General features: G+C 38.9%; 1 protein-coding gene across 1 annotated transcript in view; it reads left to right on the top strand.

The window, feature by feature from the left end:
• The first annotated feature begins 22,717 nt into the window (after nucleotides 1-22,717).
• Nucleotides 22,718-25,474, top strand: part of mrpl39 (mitochondrial ribosomal protein L39) — a 4,778-nt gene continuing 2,021 nt past the window's right edge. Inside the window, exons 1-5 of the mRNA XM_060860204.1 lie at nucleotides 22,718-22,888; nucleotides 23,473-23,679; nucleotides 24,712-24,851; nucleotides 24,935-25,034; nucleotides 25,459-25,474. The exon at nucleotides 25,459-25,474 is cut by the window's right edge and continues 52 nt beyond it. Of these exons, the coding sequence (XP_060716187.1) occupies nucleotides 22,852-22,888; nucleotides 23,473-23,679; nucleotides 24,712-24,851; nucleotides 24,935-25,034; nucleotides 25,459-25,474 (500 nt within the window). The 5' untranslated portion in view covers nucleotides 22,718-22,851. The remainder of the gene's footprint in view (nucleotides 22,889-23,472; nucleotides 23,680-24,711; nucleotides 24,852-24,934; nucleotides 25,035-25,458) is intronic.

Genomic DNA, 25,474 nt, shown 5'->3' with positions numbered 1-25,474 from the left:
TTTCTGATTACGAGTACGGCGGCAGGTCCTTAGTTTAAGGGAAAGTTCATGAGGAGAGCAGCTAGTTTATTCTCTTTATTACTGTTTATTCTCTTCTAAAGAATGGTGAATAATTTAAGGTTTGTGTTGTGTAGCGCTCGTGTGGACAATCCCTACTGACAATAACTGACCCGAGTAACAAGTCATGGTGACTCACTTAATGCCTAACTACTTAATTATGTGACTTTACAAGTGGAGGAGTGTCCAAATTTTAACATATGCCATAGGGTCATCACATATAAAGGAACTGTTCATTATCTATCTATCTATCTATCTATCTATCTATCTATCTATCTATCTATCTATCTGTCTCTCTGTCTGTCTGTCTGTCTATCTGTCTGTCTGTCTATCTCTCTATCTGTCTGTCTCTCTGTCTGTCTGTCTGTCTATCTGTCTGTCTGTCTATCTGTCTGTCTGTCTGTCTGTCTGTCTGTCTGTCTGTCTGTCTGTCTATCTGTCTGTCTGTCTGTCTGTCTGTCTATACTGTTTAGCTTCAGAGGTTCTGTTTACTTCATTTCACTGTAAAAAATCATTATGATTGATTGATTGATAGATTGATTGATTGAAATTTTGTCAGCAGTTCCTTTCGCATACAACTTTTTTAAACAAATTTATATAATATATTTAACAAATATATCCTGATTAATATGCTTTCTACAGAAGTTTTCAGTGTCAGTCAATATTTTTTTCTGCCATGAGAAATCTTCTACGGTGGCCGGGAAGTGCAAAACACATTAACAAATCCGAAAACACATTAACAAATCCCAAAACACATTAACAAATTAGAAAACAAATTAACAAATTAGAAAACAAATTAACAAATCCCAAAACACATTAACAAATCCCAAAACACATTAACAAATCCCAAAACACATTAACAAATTAGAAAACACATTAACAAATTAGAAAACAAATTAACAAATCCCAAAACAAATTAACAAATCCCAAAACACATTAACAAATTAGAAAACAAATTAACAAATCCCAAAACAAATTAACAAATCCCAAAACACATTAACAAATCAGAAAACACATTAACAAATCCCAAAACACATTAACAAATTAGAAAACAAATTAACAAATCCCAAAACAAATTAACAAATCCCAAAACACATTAACAAATCAGAAAACACATTAACAAATCCCAAAACACATTAACAAATTAGAAAACAAATTAACAAATCCCAAAACAAATTAACAAATCCCAAAACAAATTAACAAATCCCAAAACACATTAACAAATCAGAAAACACATTAACAAATCCGAAAACACAACGACAAGTCAGACAACCCAGAAATGGTAGTGTATCGTTTTTGAATGGAAACTTACCGATCATTGGACAAGACACCTGTCACTCAAGATATACAGGTATGGAATCTTATGTGGAATGTGTAAAGTTCTCCGTTTAAATAAAGTTTTCCGTTCAAGAAAATAACAATTAATCCATTCCATTCATCCATTCCAACTTTTCCCTGCGGCAGATTGTTGAACTTCATGTACTGTATACTTTGAGTGACAGGTGTCTTGTCCAATCACAAACTATACCAACCGCTTCCGGGTTGTCTGAAATGCCGTTGTGTTTTCTGATTTGTTAATTTGTTTTCTGATTTGTTAATGTGTTTCGTGCACCGATTCAGACAACCCAGAAGCGGTAGGTATAGTTTGTGAATGGAAACTTACCGATCATTGGACAAGACGACTGTCATTAAAGATATACAGGTGAATGAAAGGTGTCTCATCTGATGATGGTAAGTTTCCATTCACAAACTATACCAACCGCTTCCGGGTTGTCTGACTTGTTAATGTGTTTTCGGATTTGTTAATGTGTTTTGGGATTTATTAATTTGTTTTCAGATTTGTTAATTTGTTTTCGGATTTGTTAATGTGTTTTGGGATTTGTTAATTTGTTTTCAGATTTGTTAATTTGTTTTGGGATTTGTTAATTTGTTTTGGGATTTGTTAATTTGTTTTGGGATTTGTTAATGTTTTTTGGGATTTGTTCATTTGTTTTCAGATTTGTTAATGTGTTTTGGGATTTGTTAATTTGTTTTGGGATTTGTTAATGTGTTTTGGGATTTGTTAATTTGTTTTCAGATTTGTTAATGTGTTTTGGGATTTGTTAATGTGTTTTCTGATTTGTTAATGTGTTTTGGGATTTGTTAATTTGTTTTCAGATTTGTTAGTGTTTTGGGATTTGTTAATGTGTTTTGGGATTTGTTAATTTGTTTTGGGATTTGTTAATGTGTTTTGGGATTTGTTAATGTGTTTTGGGATTTGTTAATTTGTTTTGGTATTTGTTATTGTGTTTTGGGATTTGTTAATTTGTTTTCAGATTTGTTAATGTGTTTTGGGATTTGTTAATTTGTTTTCGGATTTGTTAATGTGTTTTGGGATTTGTTAATGTGTTTTGGGATTTGTTAATTTGTTTTGGTATTTGTTATTGTGTTTTGGGATTTGTTAATTTGTTTTCAGATTTGTTAATTTGTTTTGGGATTTGTTAATTTGTTTTGGGATTTGTTAATTTGTTTTCGGATTTGTTAATGTGTTTTGGGATTTGTTAATTTGTTTTGGTATTTGTTATTGTGTTTTGGGATTTGTTAATTTGTTTTCTAATTTGTTAATGTCTTTTGGGATTTGTTAATTTGTTTTAGGATTTGTTAATTTGTTTTCTAATTTGTTAATGTGTTTTGGGATTTGTTAATGTGTTTTGGGATTTGTTAATGTGTTTTCGGATTTGTTAATTTGTTTTCAGATTTGTTAATGTGTTTTGGGATTTGTTAATTTGTTTTGGGATTTGTTAATGTGTTTTCAGATTTGTTAATGTGTTTTGGGATTTGTTAATTTGTTTTGGGATTTGTTAATGTGTTTTCAGATTTGTTAATGTGTTTTGGGATTTGTTAATTTGTTTTGGGATTTGTTAATGTGTTTTCAGATTTGTTAATGTGTTTTGGGATTTGTTAATTTGTTTTGGGATTTGTTAATGTGTTTTCAGATTTGTTAATGTGTTTTGGGATTTGTTAATTTGTTTTCGGATTTGTTAATGTGTTTTGGGATTTGTTAATTTGTTTTGGGATTTGTTAATGTGTTTTCAGATTTGTTAATGTGTTTTGGGATTTGTTAATTTGTTTTGGGATTTGTTAATGTGTTTTCAGATTTGTTAATGTGTTTTGGGATTTGTTCATTTGTTTTGGGATTTGTTAATGTGTTTTGGGATTTGTTAATTTGTTTTCGGATTTGTTAATTTGTTTTGGGATTTGTTAGTGTTTTCAGATTTGTTAATGTGTTTTGGGATTTGTTAATTTGTTTTGGGATTTGTTAATGTGTTTTGGGATTTGTTAATTTGTTTTCAGATTTGTTAGTGTTTTGGGATTTGTTAATTTGTTTTGGGATTTGTTAATGTGTTTTGGGATTTGTTAATGTGTTTTCAGATTTGTTAATGTGTTTTGGGATTTGTTAATTTGTTTTGGGATTTGTTAATGTGTTTTCAGATTTGTTAATGTGTTTTGGGATTTGTTCATTTGTTTTGGGATTTGTTAATGTGTTTTGGGATTTGTTAATTTGTTTTCGGATTTGTTAATTTGTTTTGGGATTTGTTAGTGTTTTCAGATTTGTTAATGTGTTTTGGGATTTGTTAATTTGTTTTGGGATTTGTTAATGTGTTTTGGGATTTGTTAATTTGTTTTCAGATTTGTTAGTGTTTTGGGATTTGTTAATTTGTTTTGGGATTTGTTAATGTGTTTTGGGATTTGTTAATGTGTTTTCAGATTTGTTAATGTGTTTTCGGATTTGTTAATGTATTTTGCACTTCCCGGCCACCGTAATCTTCAGGACAGATGAATTTATTTCTGTTTTTTTTTCCTTTTTAAGATAAAGAAAAGGCTTTTATAAACAGAGAGATAAACAGAGAGGCTGTTTATCCTTGATCTAATACACGGATAAACACTTTGGGATGTGCTTTCGCTCGTGACTCCATTACACCAGCCATTACATTTTCTTTTTATGCCTTACTTACACTATAATGTGACATTTAATTTCATTATTTCATTTGTTGGTTATTTCTCTTTCATTAATACATTTGAAACTGAGCATCAGATTCTCCTTGTTAGTAAATATCAAGTTTCATAAAAAAACAAAAAAGTCTTCTTGCTTTCTGCTCATTTTGTTATTTTACAATGTAGTTGATCTCTAATTCTTTTATCAACAAGATGTTTGCTATATGATAAGTAAGGAGATGACGAGAAGCAGAAGATAAGATCATCATGAATCTATAAGGTCATTTATAAAATGTGTGTGTAGTAGGTGTTTTCCCAGAGTGTCTGTGGGCTCCCCCACATGTATTTCCAATTATAAAGTGGTCTTGGGGAACTTTCAAACATATGGACATTTGTTCACCTGCTTCCTTTCAATCTGGCTTGCTGGAGTTCATTAGCATAATATATGTACAGGATTCATTGTGATCTTGATTTCTATCATTTTCATCTATCTTTTTTTCCCCTAATATGAGACACAGTTTCAGAATACGTCAGTCTGTTTCTGGTAACTACACGGAAAAAATAACTACACTCAGTGGCCTCCTATTTAGATCTCATACGCATGTTATTTGCATGCTTACTGTTTGCTAAATAGGAAGTGATATCATCTGTTTGCTACACACACAGCAGGCACGTGGAGAGGACTATACATTTGACTTGTGCACATATATATATATTAGTCATTTCAGGTGGGGAGAGAAACATTTCTGATTTTGTACTAACTCGTCTTTATGTGAGCTTTAAATCACACATGTTAAGTTAAAGCTAATGACATCTTTTTTCCCCGCTTACTGGAAGCATTGGTTAGCCACGATCATGATATAACTAACAGCGTGGGTCGTAAATTTCCAGATTTTTTTTTTGAGGGGATCCCCCTGATCCTCTGTAAGTCCCTTCTCTCACTGTCTTTCACTTTTTCTCTTTTTGTCAGTGTTTTGCCTTAAACATTAAATGTCCCTTTCATTCACTTTCACTCACCTTTCATTTTCTCAAAACTAAAAACTGCTGATTAAATTCAAATTCTTTGAGCCATTCATCTTCAAAAATTGTGTTGACCGAATGTCTTTAAGAATGCTATCAAATCTAAACATATCTGTCAGATATCTGTTACATGCTTCTTCTTTTTTTCCAGTGTACTTTCCCCATAGAGATTTTTAATGAACATTTAAACCAAGTGAAACTTTATGTCAAAATAATGGTGCTGAACATCCTGTGCAAATGTTCTGAAGAAAAACTGTGCCAGATAAAAGGAACAGCTAAAATATTTTTTGTTGTCGTATTTAATATAAACTAATAAATGTCAAACCCATGCATTCAATTTTGTGTGAGTTAAAATGCATATAAAATACTGTAATATGCCCCTACAGGTTCTGGTCAAGTCCTTTCATTATGGTTCCAAAAGCTCTGACCATTACAGTCTTGACCCCCCTCATCCTGCTGAGCTTGACCTCCAGATCTTTATATTTGCTCAGCTTTTTTTAGCATTCCTTGATCATGATGTTGCGAATAGTCTCCTTCTCCTTCTTCTTCCTGCATTGCCATCAATATTATCCATTGCTTTAAGTAAATGCTCATTTCTTAGGCACTTGACACAAAGCTCCTTGCTGATCAACCAGTGAAAACAGCTAATTACTTTGTCGTGCAAGTTCATGCAGTCAGTAGGAGTTAGCATTGTACAACTAGCAATAGCATGGTTGATCAACTCTTTATCTTTGCGCCACCTTTTGGTGTCCACCTGATTGTGATTAGTTGTTTTCCCTGCCTCGTCCTGCACTGTTATAATCAGAGGTGTCAAGTAACGAAGTACAAATCCTTTGTTACTTTACTTAAGTAGAAATTTTGAGTATCTATACTTTAATAGAGTAATTGTTTTTTAGCATACTTTTTGCTTCTACTCCTTACATTTTCACGCAATTATCTGTACTTTCTACGCCTTACTTTTTAAAAATAGCCTCGTTACTCCTATTTCTTGCTTGTTTTCATTCCGGCTTGTCATCATTCCAAAAAAAAACCTATCAAGATAAATCAAGCCATCTGGATAGAGTGACTTTGATTGTGGTTGGATGAGAAGTATAAACATATACAATTCCGACACCCTATTGGTTTGTACGCAACCCATCGCACCTGCACATGACACAAATCACGTCACACATCAGTTACCCAACGCTGGACATAGCAAACGGAGCCAAGTACGAAGATGTCTGTGGCAGAGGCTCAAAACTCAAACGAAATGTCTCAACAACCAAGCACCAGTGAGGAAGTTGGTAGCCAGGAAGACCAACCAACACCAACCCTTATACATCCCTGGCCGTACCTTGAAGAATTGTTTGAAATGGATTGATGGAAAAATAAGTCATTGCGCATGCGCTGTAAGCAACGCGCACCCAAATACCACAAGCTAATGGCTTTCAAAAACTCGCCTAATTTAAAAAAGCATATTGAGGTTAGCTGGAAATTTTGTTACCAGTCAATTATTAACAAATTCGACTTTAGCCAAATGTTATCTGAGCTTAAATTATTGCTATATTTGTAAGTTCATTTTGCAAAGCTATGGTTTTTGTTATTATCAGTCGATTATTGACAAGCTTGTAGTGACCTAGTAATGTACTAATAACAATATAATATAATAATAATGTTTTCTATGGCAAACTTGGGTACATGCCAATGGTTTGCTTGCACCAGAAGGCTATGATGAAAACTAGTTTGGTGGCTCGGTGTGAGATTTGAAATTCAACTTTAACCAAATGTTACCTGAGCTTATATTGGTACTATAAGCAATATTTGTAAGTTAATTCTGGCAAAGCTATAATCTACAGCTGGTTGATAAGTTATGTACTAAAGATAGTCATGATCCTGTCTGTGTATGAGTGCACATGCCTGTATGGGGCCCTATGGGTCCTTGTAAAGAGCTAATAGGCCCAACTATTAGCCAAATGCTGTTTAAAATGATTTTACTGCTAACACTAGACTGTTTAGTGTTGCAGGGCTGATCTTCAGGCAAAGAAGAGCATGCATTGGCTCAAAGAACTTTGAGAACCAGCTGCTTTTGTGGATGAACAAAGCCTATTAGTAACTCTTTGTCGCATGTTGTTTAAATCCAATGTGTTTGTTTTAATAAAGGTTATTGATGAGGTGCCTCTGAAGTTTGACTTTTTGCACCATTACAATACTTATAGCCAACTAGTCATATCCTCCGCTCCATTTAACACAGCTCAGTAGTACACATATATGGTTCTTTAATGTATTTGCATTGTACTAAAATGCGTTCTTTTTCAATGGGCATATACTGTACAGTATGCGGCTGAAACAGGTAGCCTAGTGCATCCCAGATTTTTCAACATTATCATATTAATATAACATTATAGTCATTATGACCTTTAGAAATATGTTTTTTAAGGAGGTTTGGTAGTGCACAATAGGCCCATGTGGCACAGCCTATGCGTTTGTCCTTAATGGCATTTTTTCCTTGCATTACTTTTACTTTTATACATTTAAAGTAGTTTTAAAGCCAGTACTTTTACACTTTTACTTGAGTAAAAAGCTTGAGTTGATACTTCAACTTCTACAGAAGTATTTGTAAACCCTAGTATCTATACTTCTACCTGAGTAATGAATGTGAATACTTTTGACACCACTGGATATAATCCGTCTCTCCTTTGAACGTGGAGCTGCTCAGCCATGCAGCTCTAGCACTTTTAACCACAAATGGTTTATCAATTCAGTCTTTCATGTCCATAGTCTTTGAAAACTTGAATCTTATAAGCTTCAATACTGATCGTCACTATGTTTAGAGCCTCAGGCTGAGCTGGCAAGGCCGTGATTTATTTTTTGTTTATTTGTACATTACTTTGCAGGCTTCACAACTTTTCACAACCCAGGAGAACTGATAATTGGCAAACGTAAAGCCAATTTGTCAAGAGCTTTCTTATCTTGAAGTCTATTTTTATTGATCTCAGATCTCTTCCAGTCAATGTTCCGAGGGCTGGACATGGGGACTGGAATTGTCTGGACTGAAATTGTCAGACTGTTGATGATGAGATTCTGTTCTTTGAATTGAACTGATGAGGTGCACTCTCTGATAGTCCTTTGCTTTCTTCTCCTTCTTTTCCAGGTGGATAATATCATCTTATTCATCTCCAGTTTACTTACATATGTTGTCCAGTACAGGATCTGAAAACTGATCCTGTGGTCCAGCTGGATGATTCAGCTCTGCAACTTTGCCATTGCAGAAGCACACTTATCAATGCCAAGTGTTAGTTTAATGTCATCAATGAACATTTTGAAAGTTCATTCATTCACTCACTCATTTTCTACCGCTTATCCGAACTACCTCGAGTCACGGAGAGCCTGTGCCTGAGGCGTCATCGGGCATCAAGGCAGGATACACCCTGGATGGAGTGCCAACCCATCGCAGGGCACACACTCTCATTCACTCACGCCATCACACACTACAGACAATTTCATCCTACCATGCATGTCTTTGGACCGGGGGAGGAAACCGGAGTACCCGGAGGAAACCCCCGAGGCATGCAAACATGCAAACTCCACACACACAAGGCGGTGGCGGGAATCGAACCCCCAACCCTGGAGGTGTGAGGCGAACGTGCTAACCACTAAGCCACCGTGCCCCCATTTTGAAAGTTTCCAGGGCTTATTTGAGCTGATACCCATCTTTAACTGAACAGCTTGTTATCATTGTATGAATCAGATGACTGGTGCTTAGCTGTTTATTGACAGCAGATTCCCTATTGATTCTGATCTTTCCTATATTGACCTGTCCTCCTTTCTTGAAGAGAAGCATTTTGTCCTTCGGCCTTTCATAGAGGTCTCCACAAAAGGGTGAAGGTTGGGCATACTCGATAGAGTCGCTGGGATTTGAAGATCCAAAATATGAAAATAGGGTCTCATTTTAAAACAACAGGACCAAAGGATAGTTGCATAGGGAAGCCACATTGGCCTGAAGGTCATTGGACACTCTGCAGAATAGTGTTCTCATTTCTCAGGCTATTAGGGAAAGAAGGCAGAGAGCAGGCCTCAAAGATGCTAAGGTTTATCTGGAATTTTCTTTGATTTTATTTTGTTTACTTGTTTCTATATAAGTTATAATCTCTGTTGTGAACATCAATCATTGATTCAATGAGTCAACACTGACTGAATAGGTTAATATTATAACCTGAAATCAATGCTTTTCCATATATAGTGAGGGAAAAAATATTTCATTCCCTGCTGATTTTGTATGTTTGAACACTGACAAAGAAACGATAAGGCTGTAATTTTAATGGTAGGTTTATTTAAACAGTGAGAGACACACTGACAACAAAAAAAAAATCCAGAAAAACGCATTTTAAAAAAGTAAGAACTTGAGTTATATTTTAATGAGTGAAATAAGTATTTGATCCCCTATTAATCAGCAATATTTCTGGCTTACAGGTGACTTTTATACAAGTAACAAGCTGAGATTATGAGCACTCTCTCGTTACCTGTTACCTCGTTACCAGCTTGGTGAGAAGGTGAAAACAGTTGGTGCGATTATTCACAAATGGAACGCAAAATAACTGTCAGACTCCCTCGGTCTGGGGCTCCATGCAAGATCTCACCTCGTGGATGATCAGGAGAAGGAATGAAGGAATCAGCCCAGACTGGAGGATCTTGTCAATGATCTCATGGCAGCTAGGACCATACTGTAGTTGTGAGTGGCCTTGGGTTTTCATTTGTTTGAACCGTTGTTCATGTGCAGCAGTGTTACTCACTGAGCGGCTCGCGAGCCTCCTGCGGCTCGCCAAGCTTTAATATGCGGCTCGCATGGCAGTAAATAATATGATATGATCATGTGGTTACAATTTATTTTTCATTTAAATAACATTAAAAACAATCAGGGAAGCATAGAAAAACGAATGTGTTCTATTACAAATAATAATATATTCATTCATTCATTCATTCATTCATCTTCTACCGCTTATCCGAACTACCTCGGGTCACGGGGAGCCTGTGCCTATCTCATGCGTCATCGAGCATCAAGGCAGGATACACCCTGGTCGGAGTGCCAACCCATCGCAGGGCACACACACACTCATTCACTCACGCAACCACACACTAGGGACAATTTTCCAGAGATGCCAATCAACCTACCATGCATGTCTTTGGACCGGGGAGGAAACCGGAGTACCCGGAGGAAACCCCCGAGGCACGGGGAGAACATGCAAACTCCACACACACAAGGTGGAGGCGGGAATCGAACCCCGACCCTGGAGGTGTGAGGCGAACGTGCTAACCACTAAGCCACCGTGCCCCCAATAATTATATATATTTATATATATTATTTGACTTGTCACTGACTCTCTGCGTTCTGCGCAATAGCCCGTTTTTGCCTGTCAGAAGCTAGTTTCTGTTTCATGCTAGTTAACAACTTGTGTTTACTGTACACGCGGACTAAAAAATGGATCGATTTCTTATCAAACAATCCCGCGCACAAAATGAACAGCAACAAAGCAATGTGACAGTGACAAAAGAGGTAACTGATGGGGAGCATCATCTTGGAAATCATCTTGTCTCAGTTACCAATTTGCATAATAAAGAATGGTTTTTAAGTAATTATTGTATTGCAATATTGTACATTGTATTTAAGCAGATAAGCTATTTAAGACTGAATAACTTGGCATACTAGCGGTGAAAGTGGCTCTCCTATTGACTTTGTCCTATCAGTGTGGCTCACATGAAAAAAATAGTGAAGACCACTGATGTGCAGGGTTGTGTGTGTACTGTAGGCGGAACCTGTGTTCCGGGATGAGATCGATCGGAGGAATTTATCTACGTTGTGCATGTTCACAGCATGTGCCTTTTCTTTGGTTAGCTGTTGGTTTTGTCTCTGCATGTGTTCTGAGCAATAGCGTGGATTACATATTTTTTGTAAGTTTTTTTCATTTTGAACACCGGTACTGGATTACCGGAGTTTAGCAGAGTTGGAAATGTTTTGCACCCTTGGTAAAGCAGAGCGAGGTATGTTTTTTGTTTTAATGTGAATCTGGCTACGATAGCTTAAAGCTTATCACTGTTAAGTTTATGATTTTAATGTGTGTATGTCACTTGTTTATATTTTGAATATATTTGTACTTTTCTTTCTTTAATTTAAGTTTCACGGTGTTGAACGGTGGTGATCGGTGGATGCTTCATGTTAAAGGGTATGACTCGTGAACTGAAGACGTGTCCCAATAAATGATCTACACCCTCTATCTAGACTCTCTGTTCATTTATCGATGCCAAGGGCTGCTACAATAGTCACTAAGAAAACAATTTGTAAAACATTACGCCGTGAAGGACTGATATCCTGCAGCGCCCGCAATGTCCCTCTGCTCAATAAAGCCCATGTACAGGCCCTTTAGAAGCTTGACAATGAACATCTGAATGATTCAGAGGAGAACTGGGTGAAACTGTTGTGGTCAGATGAGACCTGGCATCAACTCAACTCGTTGGAGGAGGACGAATGCTGACTATGACCCCAAGAACATCTCCACCATCAAACACGGAGGGTTAAATATTATGCTTTGGGGTGTTTTTCTGCTAAGGCGACAGGACAACTTCACTACATCAAGAGAATCTCCTTCCCTCTGCCAGGGCATTGAAAATGGGTCATGGATGGGGATTCCAGCATGACAATGACCCAAAAAACAAGGCAATACAACCAAGGAGTGGCTTGAGAAGAAGTACATTAAGGTCCTGGAGTGGCCTAGCCAGTCTCCAGACCTTAATCCCATAGAAAATCTGTGAAGGGAGCTGAAGGATTGAGCTTTGAGAGGAACATCTACAAGAAACATCTGACCTCTGTGATTGCCAACAAATGTTTTGCCACCAAGTGTTAAGTCATGTTTTGCAAAGTGGTCAAATAATTTTTTTACTAATTAAAATACACATAATTAATGGTGCTTGCAAAGCAACATTATTACTATTGTGCCAGACAAAACTTCAGTGTGTAACTTGTCCCGCAGGTTTTGTCCTAGATCCATGAATGACGTGTCAAATCGACCGGCTCATTGAGGAGAGGTGTGCTATGACTTTTCTAAGCGATCCGAGTACCGGTACTTCCGGTACCGGGTCTCAAAGTGGCCTTTTTTTCCCATAGACTCCCATTATAAACTTTGGAGGTTTATAACTCGGCAAGCTTTCGAACTATCTACACCAAACTCGACCAGCTCCTTTAGGGTGATACTCTGAACAAACTTTTAAATTGGTGTACCGACTGGCCTTTCGGTTGTGCCGCACCCCAAAATATGCAAAATCAAAAAACTTTTTACAACATGAACATGTGACATATCAAAATACTCACAATAATGAGGGGAACTTCCTCACGTGTATTTTGATGACGTCACGTGATGTAAAGTGATGTCACGTGAAAATAAAAACTTAGCACAACATGGACATGTGACATATCAAAACACTCAGCACAATGAGGAAAACTTCCTCAAGAGTATTTAGATGACGTCACATGCTCATCTCGACTAGCCTCCGGGATTTGCCACGTGCAAGCACCATTCACATTTTCATCAGGAAATGTACGTTCTATTTTTTTCTTTTGTTATTCTGTCTTTCACTTTTAAAAGAAACCTACCATTAAAATTATAGCCTGATCATTTCTTTGTCGGTGGTCAAACGTACAAAATCAGCAGGGGATGAAATAATTTTTTCCCCTCACTGTATATCAAACCAATTACCACTTAAAAATATTAATGAAATTATGATTTTCTTTTCTTAGCCATGCAAAAGTCACACACTCAAATATGAATCTTCCAGTTTTTTCAGTTGACATGAGTCAAACAGAAACTTTCACATTGGAGTGTTCTTGCAAAAGGGAGAAAAGTTACTGTTAAGACCCTGCTACACCTAATGTACCTTACACTACCTCAAATGACCTGGTTATGACTGTTCAATTCTGTTATAAGTACGCCTTTTAAACAGGTCACATGAGGTAAAGACACAAGCGTGAGATTTTGTTTTGTCTTGGTCTTGACAAATCACTCAATTTGTTACAAATCTGAAAAAGACCCAGAGTGAAAACCCATAACTGACTCATGCTAACTAACTGAAATCGATAAGTACAGATAAGATTTAATAGATTTGATTAAAAAAAAAATCATTGTTCATGGAATTTACCATATACTCTCTAACATATCAAAATCACTATATATCATGTCACTATGTATCTTCTTTCATTCAGCATCTTCCATCATTCACAGCACCAAACAGTGTCTTCTTTAACTGTTTTATCGTGACCAGCAACACAAATGAATCTGGATGAATCTGTGAATCTGGATATTTTGTTAATAAGATTCCTTGGTGAAACAGTTCCAGGTGATATCGTACAGTACGCTGAAAAAAAGTTGAGACTTCAGCATAAACAGTTTTAGATATAAATTCAAATATAACAAAATTCTGCCCTGCCAAGATTTGAACAGTTTTTAATGTTGGGCAGAATCCTGACTAATATCTTCAACAGACATGAAGAATTAGTTAACAGACAGTTTCATTTAGAGCAACCAATACTGTCCCTCCACAGCCCTTGGAATTTCCCCCTCAATTTGAGTCATCCAACTACAGATATATAAAGACAGAAAATAGGTGCTCGTTTTAGAGTGTGTGTGTGTGTGTGTGTGTGAGAGAGAGAGAGAGAGAGAGAGAGAGAGAGAGAGAGAGAGTTGGGGCTGAAAATGTGTGAGAATTGTTGAACTTTGACAACTGAGTGGAATACCACATGGACATGGACATTTGCTGCACATCCAGGATGTAATGGGAGAACAGAGGACTGATCACAACCTATAGACAAATGTTTCTAGAGAACATTCATGACTGTTTGTGCAGGTAAACGAGTTTAGAGTTTTAAAAAACACATGACCACGTGGTGCTTTTCTACAGAAACTGTGCTGTGGTTTGTAGCCACATTTCCGCAAGTTCCTTTTTTCTTCAGTCTTTCAGTATCGGTTTTAAATACAAGTTATCCTATTTATGTCATTATAAAAGCTAACAGATACTCGACATCTAAAAAAAAAGTCAGAAAATGTCATTTACAGAATGTTTCGATATTTGTACCTGATGCAAGTAATGCTTTTTTTAAAATTCCATTCTATGTATTCTATTTATTCTATTTATTTATTTATTTATTTATTTGTATGTTTATTTATTTTTAATTATAAATACAAATACAATGTTCATTTGAAGTGTAACAGAACTTAAAATTATAAAGCATCTTCATAGTTTTCTACGATATTTTTACAATATTTCTTTTCAGACTGTTTGATAAGTATCATGTTAAATATGACTGCTTCATGACAAACACTTCAGAAAATGTTGTCAGAGAAAAATGACTCAATGTTACCGCATTAAAAGGTCAGTGAATTTCAAATGGATGGTTAAAGGAAGAATCTGAAGGTGGGGCAAACACCACACAGTGCCTGGCAGACGTCATTTTCCACACCGATGTCTGTTGAATTGTAATGTAGGCAGAATCTGCCTAGAGCTTTCATACAGCAAGAATTTCCGCTACACAACTTAACCCTTTGTAGTTTATTATGTGCTTCACAATATATCTTCTTGAACTTTCTTCATTTGTCCTTTAGACGGCGTTCACGGCACTCCTCCACCGAAGTGAATGACCTGTTCAGTTCAGGGTTAATGCTAATCGTGATAGGGGTTGTTTCTAAGTGAACACCTATGCTGTTAGCATTAATCCTGCATTGATCAGCTGACTTCAGTCATGAAATGGTGAAAAATAAGAAACATCATGGAGGACACGGAGCAATAATGGAACAAAATTTGGCTGTTCATTAAACTTTTCAGAAAAGGTTTCTTTCAAATATACCACACAGACATTGTGTTAATGCTGTTCATGACTGAGGATGTGAGAGTTGATCTTCATTCCAGCTTGATAGCATTCACACATTTCAGCCAGCGAGTAAATATGGTGTGAATCCGGTAACTTACACAATAATGTTGGTCATTAGTCAGTTTAATGTTTGTTTATTTATTGTATATGATGGACAATTAAGAAAATTAAGAAAGTTCCCGTTACTGCATAAATGAGTAAATTTCCTTGTTACTTTGAATTAACATTTTATATTTCTCATGACTCTGATAATGTCTTTATGTGTATAATAGATATACAATTACTGATATTGTTTAATGTTCGTTTTGTGTTGTTCTTACCTGCATCATGTGTAAATCATTCCTTCCTCATGATATGTTATACATTCAAAATAAAACAACTGTTTTCTATAATCCAATATTTAAATGACTAATTGAAGCAACCTCTAATGAGGCTATTGGCTACTGAAGAAAAAAATAACGTAGGTTGAAGTCTGAAGGCTTCTTTAAAATACAGACCTTTTTTTTGCCCTGAAACCTTTGATAGGGTTATAGAACTATCTATTTAAAATAATTCAGTTCAATTCACCTGTATTTGTTTTTGGTACAGAAAATTGTGTGATAATTGCCTAACAAATCCATAAATCCAAACAGTACCGTGTTAAAAGAATATTCAGTATAAGTTATGATTATGTAGGTGCTGTAGGTACTGTAGGTGCTGTAGGTAGGGCATGGTGGCTTAGTGGTTATCACGTTCGCCTCACACCTCCAGGGTTGGGGGCTCGATTTCCGCCTCCACCTTGTGTGTGTGGAGTTTGCATGTTCTCCCCGTGCCTCGGGGGTTTCCTCCGGGTACTCTGATTTCCTCCCCGGTCCAAAGACATGCATGGTAGGTTGATTGGCATGGAAAATTGTCCGTAGTGTGTGATTGTGTGAGTGAATGAGAGTGTGTGTGTGTGCCCTGTGATGGGTTGGCAGTCTGTCCAGGGTGTATCCTGCCTTGATGCCCAATGACGCCTGAGATAGGCACAGGCTCCCCGAGACCCGAGGTAGTTCGGATAAGCTGTAGAAAATGAGTGAGTGAGAGTGAGTGAGAATAAATAAAGGTTATCTATTATAGACCTTTCTGAGATGCAGTAATGCCCCTTTTCCACCGAGGCAGTTCGAGTGCTGGTTCGGAGCCAGAGCCTAATTTAGAACCAGTTCTTTCTGTTTCGACCGCCAAAGCACCGGCTCTGAACCAGGAAAAGTGATTCTTAAGTAGCACCAAAACGTTGCTGGTCTAGACTTAAGAACCGCTTGTGTCAGGGGCTGTGGGCGGAGCTACTGTTAGCGCATTTGATAATGTACCTTAAGTATACTAATGTTTAATACACTTCTACTTTAAGCACACATGATAGTAGGTAGCTACATGCTAAGGCTAACCTTTTTCTGTGCTAATGAAAAATAACGTTATGTACTTTCTCGGTTACAACCTCCGTTTATACAGATTACATGGAGCTGCACGTACACGTTGGATTCGCTCCATTTGGGTGTTAATGTAGGTTCACAAAGCCATGAACATTAACAGTAAAGCAACATCCGCCATTGTTGATGTGTTTGTGTTTGCCGCTGCTGCGCTAAAGTTGCTGGGACACGTGACACGTATACAGTAACGTCAGACTCGGCTCTGTGACGGCTCTTTAGCCGGTGGAAAGGCAAACCGGTTCTTAGAAGGTTCGCCAGTGGAACCAACTTTGAACCAGCACCAGTGCTAGCTCTGAACCTGCACCCGGTTCTTTTTGGTGGAAAAGGGGCATAAGTTTGATCACTTTTTATAACTGAATCTAAAGCCAGTTTCAGTCTATTAGCTAAGCACTTGGAGAAGATTTTATAATCGGCACACAAGAGAAACTGGCCTCCAGTTCTTTAGAAATCCCAAGTCTCCTTTCTTTGGGAGCAGTGATAGGACTGCTCTCCGACAACTTACAGGGAATGTTTTACTCTGTATGCATTCTGTTAAAACCTCATGTAAGTCTTGTCCCAATAAAATCCAGAAATGTTGATAGAAATCCTCGGGTAATCCAGGGGATCTGGAAATCCTGGAAATCCATCTATTCCAGGGGATCGTCCCTTAGATGGATGAGACATTGCCTCTGTAAGCTCCTACAGGGTGATGGTCCTGTCTAGTTCCTCTTTTCGTGTTTGCTGTATTTGTGACAGGTCTTTGAGTATGTCCTCAGCAGAGTCAGCATCACAGCTCTCAGCACTGTACAACTCGCTGTAGAAATCTCTTGCAAGTCTCCTCATTTCCGCCGGGTCAGATGTGATGGATCCATCCGGGCGACAAAGACGGTACATTGTCTTCTGCTGAACACTTTTTTTTCCAGATTAAAAAAGAAAGTACTGGGACGTCCATGTCTTTAATGGACCAGTACCTCGCTCTTATCAGTGCCCCTTTAGCCTGTTCCTGTAACAGGGAGCTGAGTTCTTGTCTTTTTTTTGTTAGTCCCTCTCCCTGTGTGGTGCCATTGCCGTCCATGATGCGGTTTTCTAAAAGTTCAATGTCTCTTTGCAGAGACTGCACTGTTTCTTTCAGGATAGTAGTTGAGAAAGACGTATAATTCTGACACAGCATTTTAATGTTGACTTTCCCCACATCCCACCACTGGCTAAGACTTTTTAAAGAACCCTTCTTCATTTTCCAGCTATGCCAGAAAGTGTTAAAAATCTCACAAAAAGAAACATCTTGTAATAATTTAACATTAAAAACCCAATAGTAGTTTGCTTTCAATGTTTTCTTTATATTTATATCTAATAAAACCGTGTGATGATGTGAAAAACCATTGGGTGCAATAAAAACATTCATCACGCTGTTATTCCAGGTCTTTTTTAAATAAAACCTGTCTAACCTTGCTCCATTAACCCTGTTATCATTTACTTTAAGCCAAGTATACTGCCTTACACCTTCATGTCTATTTCTCCAAGTATCAGTGAGTTGGGATTCTTTGATAATCTTGGCTAAAAGGGTACTTGACTGACTGTGAGGTTCTTCCCCATTTCTGTCCAGAGTGAAATCAGTAGTACAGTTCCAGTCACCCCCCAAAATAACACACACTCTCGTCATATTTCTGGACCAACTTTTTAAGTTCTAAAAAGAAAATCATTCGCTCTGGACCACTGTTAGGAGCATAGACATTTATAAAAACAAAATCGGTACCTTTATATTCCACTTTTGCTAATAGCAATCTTCCTTTAACTATTTCCTTTACCTCTAAAATGTTGATTACATGTTTAGAAAATAAAATAACAACCCCAGCACTGTTTCTTGTCCCATTACTCATAGAAATGTTCCCTTTCCACCACATTCCCCATTCTACCTAATTACCAGTGTCAGTAAGTGTTTCTTGCAAAAAAATAACATCAAGTTTTTTAATACTTATAAACTCCTTTACCATTGTTAGTTTATTCCTGTCTCTACCCCATTAATGTTTAAAGGAAGGAAAGGATAGAGACAGAAGGGAGACAGTAAAGTGAAAAAGACACCAAATGTGATTTATCCATTTAACTGTTTTATTTTACTTTGTTTTTCCTTAGTTTTGTTACCATCTTTTTCAGTTTAAACCTTTTCTTTTTATCCATAGCTTCATGGCTCACTGTCTTTTGTAACAGGACTGCTGATGCTATGAATTTGTCCACATCCGGAAAAAAGTCTTTCACCCTGTTGAAGAAAAATCATTAATGTCTTCTAGCGAGTACATATCTTCTGTTGCTTGTGACCCGACATCCGAAATCTCAGACATTGTGTCTTCATCCCTCATTTCTGCATCAACAATGTCTTCACCTTTTGACCTGTCTTCTCTGGCACCATTTAAACCACCACTACCACCGACTTCAACTAATTCACTCACAACACAATCGTTCTCTAATTCCACCATTTCAGTATTCAGGTTCACAGTGTTCTCATCTCTATTATCACATGGTTTCTTTGTATTCTCAGTAACCTGAGCTCCACTCTTAACTGTCTCTGAGGCCTGCACACCTTCAGCTTCCTTTACTGCAACATTAATAACCTTGGACTCCTCATTGCTATGTCCAGCTTCCTCCTCAGTGATCTGTTCAACCACACCAGCCGGCCCCCCTGCCTCCGCAATCTCCTGCCCAGCTGCCCCCTCATTACCCTGTCCAGCTGCCCCCTCATTACCCTGTCCAGCTGCCCCCTCATTACCCTGTCCAGCTACCCCCACATTACCCTGTCCAGCTGCCCCCTCGATACCCTGTCCAGCTGCCCCCTTGTTACCCTGTCCAGCTGCCCCCACGTTACCCTGTCCAGCTGCCCCCTCGTTACCCTGTCCTGTTTCCCCTACATTACCCCTCCCAGCTGCCCCCTCAGAGGCCTGGGCCTTGTGTGGACACAACAGCCTCTTGTGCCCAACATCACCGCACTCAAAACACTTCATCTGCCCTGTGCTAGCGTACAGCATAAACGACCTGCCCTCACACACAGGTCGTTTACTCTGAAAGACACGTTTAGTTCCGGTTGATTTAAGAACATGAAGACTTGTCACACATTTACCACAATGCCGGTGCTGGTCAGGTGTCTCGCCTGATTCTCCTCCCTCAGAAACACCACCACCGCTTTGTTCATGCGGGAAGCAGCGAAAATGTTTTCATTCCCGACCTCCGTCCCCATTGCCAGTAGCACTTCCTCCACACTCACAACGTTAGCCGGCACACACCTGACACCATGGCGGAGGGAGACAGGTGATGTCCCCCTCTGTGTGATGGACGCCAACCCGCTCCCACCCTGCTACTACACACCTGACTGACTTACCTGTCTAATAAACTACACTATGTAACACACAAAAAAACTATAATTGACTTTCTGTTCTCTTTACTTCACCGGAAGAGACTAACTCTAACGAGGAAAGTGAAAAGAAAACCAGAAAAAAGATAGCTCTCACCTCCTGTGACCAGCATGCACCGAGAGAGAGAGAGAGAGAGAGAGAGAGAGAGAGAGAGAGAGAGAGAGAGAGAGAGAGAGAGAGAGAGAGAGAGAGAGAGAGAGAGAAGAAGAAGAAGAAGAAGAAGAAGAAGAAGAAGAAGAATGCCTGCATACAGACCACTCATTAAAGTCACCAAACCAGTTCAGAAACAAATTCAAGTGTGGCCTGACGGGTCGTGTGAGACTCTTCAAGACTGTTTTGACACCACCAACTGGAATATGTTTAAGCAGGCTGCCACATACAATAACACCACAGACCTCCAAGAGTAATCAGAAACTGTCACTGCCTACATCACCAAGTGCATTGATAATGTAACAGTCACAAAGACCATCACTGTCCCGGCCAACCAGAAGCCATGGATGACAGGGGAGGTCTACAGACGCCTGAAAATGCAGAACACCGCCTTCAGAGCTGGAGACGAGGTGGGCCTGAGGACAGATAGGGGCAACCTATCCCGTGGCATCAGAGAGGCTAAGAGGCAGTACTCCAGGAGGATAGCCCATCAATTCAGCGACAGCAGAGACACTCGGAGCCTGTGCCAGGGGATACAGACCATTACGGACTACAAGCCCCCACCACAGACCTGTGACAGCAACATCTCTCTGCTGAACAAGCTGAATGCCTTCTTTGCTGGCTTTGAGAAGCAAAACAGCACCACTACTCAGAAAACTCCACCTCCTCCCAGTGACCAGGTGATGATGCTGACCCCTGATAGCGTGAGGAGATCCTTCAGCAGGATCAATGTACCCAAAGCTCCTGGTCCTGACAACATTCCTGGGCGTGTACTGAGAGACTGTGCAGTGGAACTCACTGATGTCTTCACAGTCATTTCACAGTCATGCACCATATAAAGTCTGCCCTACCCCCCCTCTCTGGACCCCTTCCACTGCCCTCCATTCAGCACTCACTCATGTGGACAAAAAGGACTTGTACGTTAGAATGCTGTTCATAGACTTTAGTTCAGCATTCAACACTATTATCCCTCAACAGCTCAGTAACAAACTGCTTCAGCTAGGGCTCAACACCACTGTGCAACTGGCTATTGGACTTTCTGACTGGAAGACCTCAGGCAGTACGGGTCGGCAGCAACACATCCAGCACCATCACGCTGAACACTGGGGCCCCCCAAGGAAAGTGTGCTGAGCCCCCTTCTCTTCACCCTGCTGACCCATGACTGCACAAGATCACACAACTCCAACCTCTTTATCAAGTTTGCGGATGACACGACTGTAGTGGGTCTCATTAGCAACAAAGATACAAAACTACAAACAAACTACAGGAACGAGGTGGGACGCCTGGCCGGATGGTGCAGTGACAACAATCTCTCTCTGAACGTGGAGAAGACGAAGGAGATTGTTGTCGACTTCAGGAGAGCGCACACTCAGCATGCTCCTCTGACCATCAACGGTGCCACTGTGGAGAAAGTGAGTAGCACCAAGTTCTTGGGTGTGCACATCAACGAGGACCTCTCCTGGACTGAAAACGCAGCAGCACTGGCCAAGAAATCACAGCAGCATCTCTACTTCCTCCGCAAACTGAGAAGAGCCAAAGCCACGCCACTGTTAGGTATGATTGTAATAAGGCGATGGACAATGTAAATTATGTGCAAAGAGCAGACAGGGACTCAGGCAGCTATTCACTGAGCTCCTGAGGGTGGCTCATTCTTTCACAAATGTTTGTAGAAGCAGTCTGCATGCCTAAGTGCTTGATTTTATACACATGTGGCCATGGAAGTGATTGAAACTCCTGAATTCAATGAATTGTCGGGGTGTCCCAAAACATTTGGCAATATACAGACAGGATACAAGCGGTGTACCATAGGCGCTCATGTTCAAGAGTGTTTTGGGACTGCTAAGATCTTATAGATCACAGTTGCTGATTCAATTTAAAGCCAAATCTTTATGTTTGAAGCAGAAGATCTGTTCGTTGGAAACCGCCATAGTGTTATGACAGTTAGTGAAAGCAGTAGATCAAATCAAGGTCTTGATGGCACTGTCAGTGCTACAGTCCTGTGCCATAGTTGAATGCATGATTCAAGGCTCTTTCTCAGAGCTCAATAAAAACAAAACATTTTTCCATCCATCCATCTTCTACCGCTTATCTGAACTACCTCGGGTCACGGTGAGCCTGTGCCTATCTCAGGCGTCATTGGGCATCAAGGCAGGATACACCCTGGATGGAGTGCCAACCCATCACAGGGCACACACACACTCTCATTCACTCACACACACACTACGGACAATTTTCCAGAGATGACAATCAACCTACCATGCATGTCTTTGGACCGGGGGAGGAAACCGGAGTACCCGGAGGAAACCCCCGAGGCACGGGGAGAACATGCAAACTCCACACACACAAGGCGGAGGTGGGAATCGAACCCCCAACCCTGGAAGTGTGAGGCGAACGTGCTAACCACTAAGCCACCGTGCCTCCCCCACAAAACATTTTTAATTTTAAATATTTAAAAATGTTATCAGCAGTGATTCAATGTAAACATCTCCTCTACCCTGACTAGATTCCAATTTATCAACTAGTTAGATTATTATTATTAATGACTAATATTGGTGTCAAATGCTACATCAATTTGTACTTTATTTTCATCCAGCATTTCAAGAGCATAAGCAAATGAAACAATGATCGTGTTTGTAAATAACATCGTCAATAGATTTATTACGGAATTAAAAATATTTTACATTATACAGATAGTTTCACCTTTTTTTTTTAGAACAGTGAGACTGACTACACTGTGTTGCTATAAACAGTGGTTTTTGAGGCGGAACCAAAAAAATCTGGTTCCTAGTATGTAGACGGAACTATTTTAGTGAACACAGTGGAGTCACAGCATGGAGCTTATTATTCGCTGTAATTGACTGGTTAATGTACATTATATATATTTATACATTATATTTGTATTTTTTTTCGGTGTTGGCTTGAAACAGGAATTCCAATGTCGTGCCGGAGACTTTGTCAAATGTCCCAGCGCCGTAAGTTTGTGTGTTTAATCTCCTCCTGATGCTGCTGACCTTCAGCTGATGAGGTGTTTATTTGTATAGAAATGAACGTTTAACGTAAACACGACCATCAAGCAGATTTAAAAACACTATTGTAGGTTTAGAGTCCAACTAAACGAGTCAAAGTGACGAGGAAAAAAAAATATATATATACTTTTTGATCCAAATGATGTACTAATGTTGACACTTTTGCTCAGAAAGCACAACACACAATAAAGAGTCATTTCTATTAAGGATTTGTTTTTTTTATCCTATTATTTAATGGTAGTGTGCATTTCCCCAAGGTTTACATGACACACCCGTCACACAATCACTTTACAGTGTCACTTTTCTATGGATGGAAGGTTTTTTCCATCACAGTGACACTTTTACACATAACAGTCTACAAACACATAATTACATTTATTCCCTTTGATGCCATTAATCCTTAACTTGACTTATTTCATGCTGAACTGAAAGTGTCACATTTAGTATTTACTGTATTTTATTCTACCGTGCAATTATCGTTTACTTCAATCAGTAGTTTATTTCTAACACTAACGTTTTTCTCCTTGCAGGTTTGGTGTCCAGTGCAGCAGCTGAACGGATTTCTGCGTCACAATTGCGCAGTTGGCGAAGTAGCCTGTTCTCCAAAGAACAAGCTCTCCAGCGCTCCATGTATCCACGAGTTGAGAAAATCGAGGTGACTATGGATGCCCCAGGGCTACAGGGAACACTTCTGGTTATGAACAAGGGCATGTCCACGCCATATAGCTGCGCAAGACGTGAGTAAAATTAATCTTTTTATAGCTTTAATAACGTTCACTAGGGTTTTCTTTATTTAATTACTTCTCTCCAGATGATGAGAAAATTGACAGAAAATGAGCTCTAATCCTCATCTTTGACACATGCCAGTCACTGCATCACAGGGAGTCATACTTGGAGGAAAGCGTCTCCTTAACATCCACAATCCTTTTAACATTTACATTTTCAGCGTTTAGCAGACACCTTTATCCAGAGTGACTTACAACTGAGCAATTGAGAGTTAAGGGCCTTGCTCAGGGGTCCAGCAGTGGCAACTTGGTGGACCTGGGGTTCGAACTCACGACTTTCCGATCAATAGTCAAACACCTTAACCATTAGGCTACAACGTCCACCTTAAGATGCACATGCTTGGCTAATGTTGATGTGATTGACAGAAGAGAAAGAGTAACCCATTGCACTCACTCTCTAGAGCTCTTTTTGCCACCTGGTTGTGGATGATTGTAATATTGTAAAGGAACTCGCGATTCCACTGGAGTCCAAACCATAGATTCTAATCTGTAAGGGAAAGTCATAAGTATGTCTTAAAATCAGCTAAAATACTAAAACATGCTACATTTTTTCTTTCTTTATTTCATTTTTTATTTTATGTAGTTCCAGTGGCGAGGTATTCAGAAGTCGTCTGAAATCTGCAGCGTTTTGCAACTGAACCAAATTCTTCTTTACCTATTATATAATCTTTACAGAAATATGGGGCCTGTTCAGAAAGTAAACAAAATTATCTCTTCATTATATAGAAATGCAAAGATGCAAAGTATGTAAAAAAAATCTGTGTGAAATGCCAAATCCTTAAACATGTTGCCTTTTTTACATGTGGTTTTGGATGCCACGTGAGCCAGAATAAGTTGTTATTCTGTCCAGTTATAAGGAGGTAAAAGTTAAGTGTTGTGCCTGGAACACAGTAGAAAGTGTTATGAAATGTAAATGTAGCACTTGACCTTTTTTTCTTATTAATTTTTCTTTCTTTGTTCTTTCTTTCTTTGTTCACATTTCAGATTTGACAGAGTGGCACGTATCGAGTGCAGCTCTCGCCCTGGTGGACGGAGAGCCATGGCACATGCATCGTCCACTCACTCGCTCCTGCTCGCTCACACTGCTCACGTTTAAAGACGCCAATCCTCAGCTGGTTAACCAGGTACTGAAATTCTGCCGAAATGTGGTGAATTTAAGATGCATCAGTGGGAACAATATTTATCAGTGCACGTCTTTGTGTGTTAGGCGTATTGGCGTTCCTGTGCAGCCTTGTTAGGCCAAGTGCTCGACGATGCCTTTAAGGAGGAGTACAGCGTGGAGCTGCTGAAGATTCCTGAAGTTCCTGGTAACACAGTTAAAGCTTTAATGTTAAAGCAGTTTACGTTCTTGCATGTCAGAACACACCAATTATTAGCGCCCTTCCAGAGGATTAGCAAAAAAAGATTCGTGCAAAAATGTTCACAGCTCTTGATGTTCATTTCATTATCACTGAAAGAGCAGCATAACTGTTATGGATATTTTGTCTAATTTCTTGGAGTGTCCATGGTTACAGTGTCCACATATGTTTACTAAAAGGTGTCCATATACAGTGGTGTGAAAAAGTGTTTGCCCCCTTCAAAATAAATGTGCAAAAAAAAAAACAACAACAACTTATATACACACCAATGTGTATATATATGATCTGTATCTACTTTAATATAACCTGTAGACAAGATATATGTGCTCATGTTGGCAGCTCTAATGTTTCTTTGCTGTTTCGTTGTCTTTAGTGACTGCTGGTGCTTT

Source organism: Tachysurus vachellii, chromosome 24 (assembly GCF_030014155.1).
Source record: "Tachysurus vachellii isolate PV-2020 chromosome 24, HZAU_Pvac_v1, whole genome shotgun sequence".
In the NCBI taxonomy this organism is placed as follows: Eukaryota; Metazoa; Chordata; class Actinopteri; order Siluriformes; family Bagridae; genus Tachysurus; species Tachysurus vachellii.
This window is presented reverse-complemented; position numbering and strand designations above follow the sequence as displayed.